The 12,037-nt window shown below is 45.2% G+C and overlaps 1 protein-coding gene across 2 annotated transcripts in view; it reads right to left on the bottom strand.

The window, feature by feature from the left end:
- The window catches only part of XYLT1 (xylosyltransferase 1), a 183,701-nt gene that overhangs the window by 92,298 nt on the left and 79,366 nt on the right, over window positions 1-12,037 (bottom strand). For both annotated transcript variants that reach the window (XM_084536741.1, XM_084536742.1), the window contains exon 2: window positions 1,166-1,691. In XM_084536741.1, the coding sequence (XP_084392867.1) occupies window positions 1,166-1,691 (526 nt within the window). The remainder of the gene's footprint in view (window positions 1-1,165; window positions 1,692-12,037) is intronic.

Genomic DNA, 12,037 nt, shown 5'->3' on the forward strand with positions numbered 1-12,037 from the left:
AAAATAATCACAGGGGTGGGAAATGGGGTGCTGACAGTGGTCACCACGGTAATATGCATCTAAATTAAAAGTTTAAGCTTCTTGCTAGAGAAATGCTCGTTTGGGAACATCCTCCACGACACCTCCTTTTTTCCCCATGTACTTAACAGGGAGTTTAGCCTCCTAATTTAGCCAAGAGCACCACCACCATCCCCCTGCTCCCTCCCCACCATGTTGAATCTACCCAACAGCACTTACTGCTGCGACGTGGTGCAGTAAACAGGTAAGCCACGAGGGTTAGAGGATGCAAGGAAATATTCCTAACAAAAGAAGCTAAACACCCTCTAAAAAAAGCACTTTACTAAATAGGAAGCTGACAGCTAAATAAACAGCAGCACATGGAGCATTCTTCCTGAAAAGTAGGAACAGGTCAGCTCACACATACAAACCAAAAGCAGGCAGAGAGATACCTGCTGCACCTGGCTGCATGGAGAAACCATAAGCAGCAAATCGAAGCCTGACTTTGGCAACAAGTGGCACCTGACTTTCTACAGCAGTAATCTAGAAAATTACTTTTGCTGATCAAAGAACATTAAAAGCAGAAGTAAGCTACAAAATTAGATTTTTTTCATACTAAAAAATAAAAAAGGTTATTATACTTCTTACAATCACTTGTGACCAAAATTCTTAGTGGCTCTGGTTATTAGCTGGACTACACTGTAGAAACGTTAAAAATGGCCATATGGCCCCAACACCTTTATTTATTGCTCCCATTTATTGGTTAGCGTAAGACAGCAAATTCACCATGGTTCTCCGATCCCCACAAAGCAGGCAACTCTTGTGCATTTAACAAGTTGTGCACCTCACCTATGTTTCTCTATGCTTGTAGATAAAGAACAAAAAGAAGCAGAAGCAGCAGCTGAATACCCAGATCACGTACTGCAATAAAAACCTGGTGTAAGAAAAGTGAAAAGAAATTCAATAAGAATCTACCAAGGATCTTGTAATACGCGTGTAACTCCCTGCTTAAAACATCCACAGACTCTCCCTCGCTTCACAGGCTAGGAAACTACATTAGACATTTCCGCAATAAAGTCAGTTTTTGTTATCAGGAAGCCATTTCAATTATATACAATCCTTCCCCTGAGATACTGCTTTATTTCTCCTTCACCTCCCACCAACTTACCCTCCAGCGCACAGAAACGTGTCACCTTCTCCGGCATCAGCTTCCCGTGCTTGTGCTGGCAGTACACCTCTGCGATCTCCTGCCGGCACTGCTTCGACTTAGCCCGGGACATGGCTGAGATCGCCTCCTTGCCCGTTACCTCGCACTTTGGTGGCTGTTCGTATCGCACCTCAGGGGAGCTGTTTCCACTTTTTGTGAGATGATGCTGCCGGGGAGGCCTGTGAATGTCCTTCAGGTCGCTGTTGCTGCTGCTGTTTTTCCCAGGCTGATCACTCAGCTGCACCACCTCGTTGGAGCTCTTTCCCAGCAATGAGTTCTCCTTCACTTTCTCCTCTTCCAGTTTCTTTCTTAGATGCTCCTTTTGCTTGCTTAGGGGTTTTTTCACCAGCTCAGACTGGTGTTTTTGTCTCTGAGTCCTGGGAGCAAAGTTACTGTTATCAATGTTTTCAAAGTCCTTGGGAACTGAATTTTCATTATTGCTGTCCGTTCGTGTTTTCTCCTTCGGTCGGTGGGAAAAATAGCCATCCTGTAAATGGGGAAAAAATTATACTCTCTTACTAAAACAGTCACATCCCAAGCATTGCAAGCATTTCACACGTGAAACTTAAATCAGTTACCACCCACCATACAGAAAATAACCAACACCATGTCAGGGTTCATAAAGGAAAATCGAGGCTGAGAAAGTCTGGGCCCCCTGCTTGGGGTGGTGGGGGAGCAGATGGCCCTAAAGATGAACTTGGAGCCAGGCAGGCAAACTGTAAGGCTGTATAAATGCTAACTCCAGGGAAGGGAGGTGTGGGACAGCAGTGGGGACGCAGGCACCACATCCTCCTCCAGCCGCAGCAGAGGCTGAGGAGGGCTTAGGCCGAAGTGTGCCCTTCAGCAGCACTTCAGGCACAGGCAGCCTTTGGCACCCTTTGTGCCGGCTTGAGCTGATCATATTCTGGGGATCAGACAGGCATGAAAGAAGTCCTTAGTAAAAGGCTTGAATTAATGTTCAGAATGCACGAAGAACAGTAAAACATTTGACTTCTCCCAAACACTGGTGAGACCTGGCCACATGGCTCCCTCCAGACCTTTGCAAACCTCTCCCAGCTGGCATGCAACCAACAAATTGAACAAACACATTAACAGGAGAAAGAGATCATAAGACAGAAAAGAAATAGGAGGACTATCCCAGGGATCCTAGAGAGAACAGAGATCATGGCAATCTCATCTAGAAAAGATGTGAAAGCCTAGAGCAAGAAGCATTTATCCGTGTAAAGGAACACAAAACAGGAGCCTGTCTGATAGGCAGCAGCGGCTGAGGTTGAGCTGCTCCAACCACAGAAACACGTCCTCAGCTACCAGGGGACACATTTTTAGACCCGAATATCTCCACTTACTAAAGTGTTTAACACGAGATGAAACAAAGGCGGAGTTGTTACTAAAAATCTGAAGGCAGGGTTATAGATATCAATAAAAACCTTTTTTCTGTCCAGTTTTCTTTCCACTCCTGATAGACAAAATAACCAAAGTTCAGTGGTTGCCAAATGACAGCATCAGCTACCGACGACTGATGGGAGTCATCCTCAGCAGCTACGAGCCACATTTCATATCCCAAACATTTTACCAACATTACCTAATTGTTTCTCCCACCTCTTCTGTGAGGAGCCATTTAACAGTCAGATTTTACAGACAAAGGAGGCTGAGATAATGACTTGTCCAAGGTCACCCAGTGAGCCAGTATCGCTTTGACCTCCACAGCTCAGCACTGAGAAATGTTTGAATAGTTTATTCATTAAGATGTGTTTTTGTGAGTGACTGAAGTAATGCTCTCACCAAGAATATCTCAGCTTGCAAGTAGCTTTAGCTATCACACATGGAATGCAGAGACTTAAAAAAAAAAAAAACAAAAAACAACACCACAGACAAAATATTTTTATTTTGGAGGAAGTGCATCTTTCCAAAAAAAATGTATGTTTCTAATTCTTAAGGGCAAAAAGCACATGTAAAATCAAGTTCTTTTCTGTCTTTTTATAAAGCAGAAAGAGTGTGTTTTTTTTTAAATCTCAGTGAGAGAAAACAAAAATGCACAAAAAAAGTTTCAAGACAGCACTTGATCCCATGAATGATCAAACAAAAAGAAAACATGTTTGTCCTATATTGCCAATATATCTTCAAAGAATGACCCCTGAACCCAGCAGCAAACTGCAAATAGAGCAAGACAAATGTGAAGTTTATTAACATCGTTAAAACATCTCTACCAAGGTGCCGTTGAGTAATGGGCTGACGCTTCAGATGTTGGATAGCTGTCATGTTCCTTTGTTGTTCAGCCAACTTGGAAACCTCAGGTTAGTGATGCCAGCAGTACATTTTGACTTGCTTTTGTTTAATGCACTTAGAGCAACATCTTGCATTTGTATACATGAAATAGCTCTGAAAATTCAACTGTCCTGCAGTTATGTTTCTACTAAGCTGCTGCTGGAACTCACCTTTATTTCTCATTGAATACTTAAACACAAGATGCCCTGTACTGCTGCCCAGCCGTGGGCACAGCTCAAGCAAATTGCCAGCAGGCACAGAGATGCTGGCAGCAGCTCTGGACATGGCTGTACTGCGGTAGGGAGGGAGCCAGCAAACCCCAGCCCGTTTCAGGAAATGGCTGTTACTGTTCCCAGACCAAAACAGATCTTATCTTTGAGTTCAGTCTTGGGTTTAAGCCACCGTCAGAGAGCAAGTATCTCTGTCTGGTGTGCACAGCCACGTCGAGACGGGGAGCATCCCCTTCTTGTGTGGGTGACCACTAATGTCTTTCACATTTTGGAAATTGGTTGAACGATTAAGATATTTCTCACTTATGTATGTATACACACACATACATACAGCTATATGCCTCATCTAACTTACACAGACTGCAAAGAACCAGAGCAAACTCTCTGATTATTCTTTAACACATATATAGGATCCCTTTTTGAGGGCAGCAAGCTGTACCCAGCTTGCAGTGAGGCAGGAACCTGGGGCTGTGGCTACCTGGTTGATCCCTAACCACACCAGGTCACCCTGATACCCACATGAGGCTGCAGGATCAGCTGGCCAAGTCCTGGTGATGGAGCAGTGCCCCTGAGAGGCTGAAGTCCATGCCTGACCAGCTCTCATGTTGTGGGGCTGGGTACAGCTTGCTGCTCCTCCTTTCCAGCCATCAGCACGCTCAAGGCCACCCACTCTGAATCTACAAACTAATAGCATTTATTTCATACTTATGAAACAGCCATGTAGATAGCATCCTGATGGTAACAGCTAATGGGGTGCACAAAAGTGTGAAAGTAAACAGCAGGCTCTTGCCTGGCTCCTTTTTTTTTTTTCCTTGGTTATATGACGCTTAAATACAAGAAGCATCCTAAGTGCTATTGATTCTATTAATAAAAGTTTTATGCCCCAAACACAGCCTGAGCTATTCTTTATAAGTAGTCCTTAAACAAGTTGTATACGTGCGAAGGAAAATACAAATAAGCAAACGAGAACTTTATGTGTTGGGTTTCAATGACAGCAGTGTGCAAGAGCTACAGGGACACGGGCCGGCACTAATGGAAGTGCCCTTATGGGTAGTTTTCCGTGATAATCCAGTTTAAAGCACCTTCCGTCTGTAACTAGAGCATTCTAGCATGCAGCAAGTCAGGGCCAAAATACCTGGCTACAACGATGGGAAAAAGTCTGTCTTCTCCATTAGCCTCTTTCCAATGTCTCTAAAGCTGATGCTGTGATAGGATATTTCCATCCATCTTGGCAACTCTCCCTCTCTCAGCCTGACTCTTGCTAAATGATTTTCCTCTCAAAGCTAAAAAACGTAAATAAAAATCCTAATCTGTAAGGCAAGTGGCATGTTGATAAAGGAGAAAGGAGAGGAGACCAAACTTCCACCATTGGTTGGTTGTTTTTAGTGATAAGCCTTCTAACGCCCACGTGAGAAACTGGTGTGAAATTCATCTGCTGGTAGGGGCCTTTCAGCCCCGACCTGATGACCCATCCAGAACTCTGTATCATGGAAAAGCCTTGAAGGATGAGGTGTGGGCCCATTCCTGGTACAGATAGCATCTGACATGATAGGAGTGGTAAAAAGCTGTGATGAAACCTCAGGAGAAAAGAGCAAAGTAAACAGAGGATTTACTGGCGTAGGGTTCACCTCTTTAAACTCTTCTCCCCCTTCTAGTGCTTTCCTCCCCTCTGGGAAATGCTCTTCCAACTTTACACGCTGGAATTTGAGAAGACAAATGTATCATAAATGCTTCAAAGGCAGACACAAAACTGAGCTGGGCTTTACCCGCTCCCTGCCTGGGGGCACAGAGGAGACCACAAAAGCTCACTGCAGAGACAGGAGGAGCCAGGGCTAAAAATACAGCCCAGTCTGCAGAGCAGCAGTGCCAACCAGGAGCTGTATATGTATACACATATATATATTTATATATACACACAACATATATATATACACACTGACAGATGAAAGGGCATGTAACAAATGCCACTGTTGGACACAGTCAGATTCCAGCCTCGCAGAAGGCCAGGGCTCCCACACCTGCTGACACAGATATTAAATGCCACCAAGCCAGAAATCCCCATTCCCGTAATGCTGCATTTCTTCCTCACAACTTTCACCAGCGCCAGGCACGATCTGTACAACGTAATGGTTTCAAGATAGGATCCATACGTGACAGCAGGATGCTCGTGGTTTGCAGGGCCGGGGAAACAAAGCCCAATGCTCAGAGCCTGAAAGCCTGAAAGAGCAGCAGCTGCTGACAATAAACTGTGTTCCTCTGCAAAGTTTGGGGGCACAAGCTAAAGCAGCACATCTGGGGTTTAAGATAGGCTTAACTTGCTCTGCAATGTTTATTTTACCATGCTGGATTCATTGCAGCCTTCATGTGCCATGGATGTCTAAGATACTCAAGTCAGAACAAAGCCATCCTGGAGAAGGATGATGGAGAAACCAGGCACTGCACCATGGCACTGTGGCAGTACCACCGGACGTATGTCAGTGGGCTTGCTGTTTGAAAGGGCATCCAACTTTTGGCTAGTTTTCATTAGCTAGATACCTTCAATACCTTCTCATTGATCTGTGTTTGCAAACCACATTGAATTCACTGAAAAAAAAAATGGAAAATTATACCAGGACCAAATTAGGAGAGCCTATTAATACAGCCTGTACGTAACCGCAGACAAAGATCAAAGCCATTTTTCAAGCCAACACCTAACAATGCTATTTTTTTTGTCATAGCACAAACCTAATCTCACTCACAGAATGCTCAGAAAAAACATTATGAAAATCACCATTTTGGTCGTTGTAAGGGAGTAATTTCCTGGTACAGCCACAGATTAAAATAGGCTCTACCCAAAACCACCTAATTCGAGAGGGCTCCCCTATAATAATCACTGAGCATTACAGGCTTCGAACACAAGGCATGCCGCCCAAGAGCCCAGGTATTTGACCTGCGTTTCCATTACCCTCCTGGCAAAACACTCCCTTGCTGGCTGATCCCAGCCGTGCTCCTCCAGCAGCCTGGGAGCACCACGGCTCCCTGTCAGGGACATTTCCTTCTGGTGGGCCGTCGTGTTTGTAGCTCGGTCAAGAAATGCCCCACTCGTGCTGCTAGTGAAAGCCATTCTGCTGCTGTGAAGGAGCACAGGAACAGGTCAAAGTATCCCCCCCACTTTAAGAGCCAACTCTGTTTATAGCTTTTATAAAGAAACCTTTGGAGGGCTCTCCTCGCTGTGCAGCACCGCATTTCAAAGCTCATGCGTGACGCTGTGGATGTCTGTCAGCTAACACAGGCCTGAGAGAAGCATTTCCACAAGCAGTCCGAGCTGTACCTGCCCCTCAGGAGCTGTGTGGAGAGGCGAGCTGCCGAGTGCTCCATGGCAGGAGCGTCCATCCTGGCAGGCAGAGCTCTAACGACAGCGGGGCCTCTGCGTGCGCGCAGGCCGCGACTCAGCAATAACAGGGGAACGCTCCCAAACTGGGAAGGAACACTCTGTACCCAGGAGCGAGCATGAGATCACCACCAATTACACGCTGATTGGCACTGATGCTAAAAATAACAATATAACATTAATGAAAAAATAATGTTTTAAGCTCGGAGCCATTGCATGTAGCGAGAGTCTGATTTCTGCTCCAAACCCTGCTCAGGCTTCAATTCGCCCAACACCATCCTGAGCGTGTTTTATTAAAGTATCTATCACACGAAATGTATGCTCTTTGGCATATTAGCCACTATTTCTTTGGCGACTGAGGGTTTGAGGCTCAGGTACTGTGAGCTTGATTAGGTTTGAGGTCCCTTCTGCCCCAGGTCTCTGCGGAGGCAGAGACACAGAGCCTTGGCCATCCGTCGGGAAGGCCTCCATGGACTGACGCTGTCCCCTCAGACAGAGCCACACAGCAGCTGCCCCTCACCTCACCTGGGCATAAACAGAGAATCCAAACTCTTGACAGCCATCTCTAATGATGACAGGACTTTAATGACAGCCTGTTAACCACCTCAAAGGCTCTGTGGGTGGAACAGGCAGCAGCTCATCTGTGTACCCCTGGCTGCTGCCTCTCCCTGCACTATTTGAACCCGCATCTGTTCTACACGTTTGTGTCCCACTCAAGCACACCTGAACATAAATGAGCACTTGGGTTTGCTCAGCTTGGAAAATCTAGGTCTCACAAAATCTTTCAGTAACACTTCTGTAACCTGTGTACTGCAAGAGAAGTGAAAGGCCAGGACTGCAATACCGACCGAGAGAAAACTGCTGTGAGCCAGCAGCTCGCTTGAGGGTGTCCCGCTGTCCGCCTGGAACACGTTACCGAGCCCTTAGGAATCAACTCACGCAGTTTCAACTGACCCTGGACAGGGTGCCTCCGCCGACAGCCAGCACCAGACGCTGTGAATGTTAATTTTGGCAGCATGCAAAAAGCCAACGCTAGAGCAACTTCAAATCTGCTTTCAAAGCGATAACCTAACGCGCAGACAAGTCAGCAGCCACAGGGACATCAGAGCAAGCACCGGCTCCGCAGGCAGTGAGGGCAGGCAGCCCTTGTGCTTTTGAGGGCTCTGACCCAAAATACTGAACCCAATGAGCAGAGTGCACAGCAGACAGTTCAACACAGTGCAGAGCATCTCCTCCCGACAGTAAGGAAATGCAGGAGAAGTTATTCACTGTGCGATTCCTGTTATCGAGGAAGTCCTATAGAAAATATGCAGACAGATGAACCACGTGCAAGCAAGCCCTGAATGACGAATGCTCAGAGTTTCACTTTATCTGGCACAACTGATTTTCTCTCCAGGATGCACGAACTGATGTCCTTTTTTTGTACTGAGAGCATATTTTCATCCTCTTGCCCCTGGCAAAGCTCGGTACCTTCAAGACACGACCAGGCCAACCAGAAACACACATATGCCACAACACAGCCACAAAGCGTCCCCTAAATACAAAGCACTGGGCATGCTAGCCTCAAGGGCAAGGTATAAAAACTCCACACTATAGAAAACTGGCTTTTTTTTTTTTTTTTTTTTTTTAAGGTAACAAAATACATCATAACATATCTGAACGTACGTGGGCAGTCATGGAGCCATCTGTGATGAAAGGAGTGCCTGGAGCTGGTGCAGCCATTTGGCTCTGCTGGGGTGAGCTCTGCAGTTGCAGGACCCAGCCAGGCACAGAGGTGATGACCAGCTTCAAACTCACCTCGTGTATCAAAGCCCAGCAGTGACTTGGCCAGCTTGTACAGGGCCATCTATTTTGCCTGTCTTGAGGCCAAGAAGGATTTAAACAGCACTATATGAGGAAGATAATTAAAACAACTCTCTTCTTTGCTCAGTATTAATTACAGCTCTGTGACATGTAATGCTTGTTAATTGTTCAATAATGACACCTTCCAATTGCCAGAGAAGTCAGTGGATGGCATCTCTACAAGCAAGGGCTGCTCCTGGACTAGATCTTTCCCTTTGCACTCTGGCCTTTGCACGCTAGAGGGACATTTCTTTGTCAAACTCAAAACCTTTCCCCCCAGCTGAACTACAAACATTACGCTACGGTCTTCAGAACAAGAGAAGGAATTATAAATGCCCCCCACGTTGGCTCTAAAGCCCTATTCCACCCCTTTCTTGAGATGTCCCAGTTTGGGGTCTGAATTGTGACCTGCTCCTCTCTCCCAACCAGCCCTGGAAGTGCCCGAAGGGACTGAACCTGAGTGCCACCTAGACCAGACAGCCCAAAGCCGCAGGGCTGAGACTCTGCAAACACCTCATCAAGACAAAATGATCCCAAAGAAGCTTCTTCTGACAACTTCTGCCACAGGCTGCCAAAAACAAGGAGCACAATCAGCTCCCATAGCTAATTCTTGAGGTAATTCCCATTTCCGTTAGAATCCAAGAAAAATAACCATCTTCTCCATCACTGTAAAGTGAGACTAACAGTACATTTATCTGAAGTTATCCCAGTTCTTCTGCTAGATGCATACAGAAAGATAGTCACCAGAAGAATGACATTAAGTAATAATTAAAAAAAAAAAATAAGTCACACCAAAGAATTTCTGAGGCTGTACATGACAACAGGTATTGCCTCTGTTCAACATCACAGGTTTCAGAATCCTTCAGACACTAATTTCAACAGCTGAGAAGGCCACTGGGAGAAGGGAGGTGATTTCCCAGGTAGGGCAGGACTCATCCTGCTGTTACCTGTCCTATCGTGGCTGTGGGTTTCACACTACAACACATATCACATCCATGTGCTTCTCACCACAAACCAGGCTCTCCCTGCATGAAATCCTCCTGCAGCAAGAGGAGGGCAGATGTCCTGCCACTACATCAAAATGAACATGAAATTAAGAACTTTCATCGAGGACGTGGCTGATACGCCATGAGACCCTTGAGAAACTGGTACTTTTGGCAGGTTTGGACAAGAGCACAGCCAAAGAGAGCAGATGGAGAAAAGACAGCAGATGTTAAAGTAGTTAGCTTTGTCCATATGGTTTTCCATTTCGCTATAATAAGTACATTGTACTTCAATTGTCAGGGGCTGAAGACTTGTGAGAAACATTCTGTGAGGAACCTGTGAAGTTGCTTCATGCCTGACATTAAAGAGGGAGGTACAAAAGGTGAAAACAAATGTATTGATTTTGATCTTGAAAGCTGCTCAAGATGAAAGACGTAATTGTATCAAACACAGTCCTCTCTGCTATGTAAAAAGATCATGAGAAAAAGCGATCATTTGGGTTTAAGGCGGAATTCTGATACTTGGAAAAGCACCAGCCCTTCAGGATGCAGTGCCAACAAACACTCGCACGCCCTGCCTGGCCAAGACTACATTGTTAGACTGGTGTTCAAGGCTGCAGGGTACCGGATGGGCCACCAGGCAGCACAAAGCCACGTGGGGACCCTGCCCTGGGACATCTGCACCAGAAAGAGTAACATTTGGTAAAGAAAAAGAGTAAAGAAAAAGAAAAAGAAAGAGTAACATTGGTAACATTTCCAAATGTTACCATTGCTATATAGATTGTTTTAAAATAAACTTCCACAGCGTGTTCCAAAACACTAGAAACAACATGGTAAAAATGTCATAAATATAAAATGCCTTTTTTTTTCTCTTTTTTGACATATTCTATTTTTATAACATGGAAAAACAGTCTATTTTGAAATAGAATAGAAATGGCTTCAAAACTCTGGCTGCTTTTCTCAAAACGGTTTCTTGTTAACACGTGACTAACTTCCAGAGTGATTTAGATTAAGGATTAAAACATACAGCATCCCTCAAGAGACAAAACAGATTTTCACATTTCCTGCAGCTTTGCAGGAACCGAACAAGGAACCATTTTGTATTAACAGCAATTGCCAGTGTTCATCCAATTATTAACAATTCCAGAATACTCCTAGAGGGACCTGTGAAAGCAAATATCCACGGTATTTTAAAAATTGCCAATTTTCTTTTCTGCTAATTCAAGCTTTTTAGGGAAATTTGTACTTACACATAAGGACTGGAAGACACCAGAGACTCGTCACATTTTATTCAATCTGTAAGAGGACTTGATTTATAACCAGGAGCTGCCCCCAATTTACAAATGTTGTTCCCTTTCAAACGATGTTTGATCTCATTAACAGACTCCAGACCCACGCATGCAGCTCTTCTCTTGGCAAGGGTCCCTTCCAGTCAAATTCACCAATAGTAACATCAACACTAAGACAGTGCAGCCTTTTTTTGGGTGTCTGTATATATTTATACATACGTATATACGCACATATGTGTATATACACGTTTCAATGGCTTCCACCTCTGCTCTGCAGTGTATTTCAGCTGTGCCTCGGTGCAGGCGATGGCACGACACGCTGCTCCCTTCCCAGGCCAGCAAGCCCTCCGCAGCCACTCCTGCTGAGCAGCTGTCCTGGAACATTTACTGGCATTTTCAAGCCTCCTGGCCTCATTTCAACTCAACCACATCTTTGAACAGAATTCACCACAAAACTAGGAAAGAGATGAGGCCTGACAGAGCAAAATGTGGTTTTTGAGGAAGCTCAGGAAAACCCTGGAGGCTTACTTGTCTTTTTTTTTTTTTTTTTTTTCCCCTACAGCTTCTTCCCAAGGGAAGGTGGATCGTATAATCCTCCCAAAGCAGAGTTCAGACATGAAGGAGCTTACAAAGAAGTCAGCACTTTCTCAAGGGAAAGGTAATTTAAATGACTTTTCATAGTAACGACTATTATTTTATGGGCCTTGAACAGGACCTCAAACAGCCCTTGAAAAAACCTGCAGTTTTGGAGAGCAAAAAAGCGATGGATACTCACACCCTGTAACTTTTTAACGGGTGCTCCTGGCTCCTGCTGGAGAAGGCCTGGCCCTGGAGATGGCCCCGGGCTGGGCCTT

The sequence above is a fragment of the Aythya ferina genome, assembly GCF_964211825.1.
Source record: "Aythya ferina genome assembly, chromosome: 15".
In the NCBI taxonomy this organism is placed as follows: Eukaryota; Metazoa; Chordata; class Aves; order Anseriformes; family Anatidae; genus Aythya; species Aythya ferina.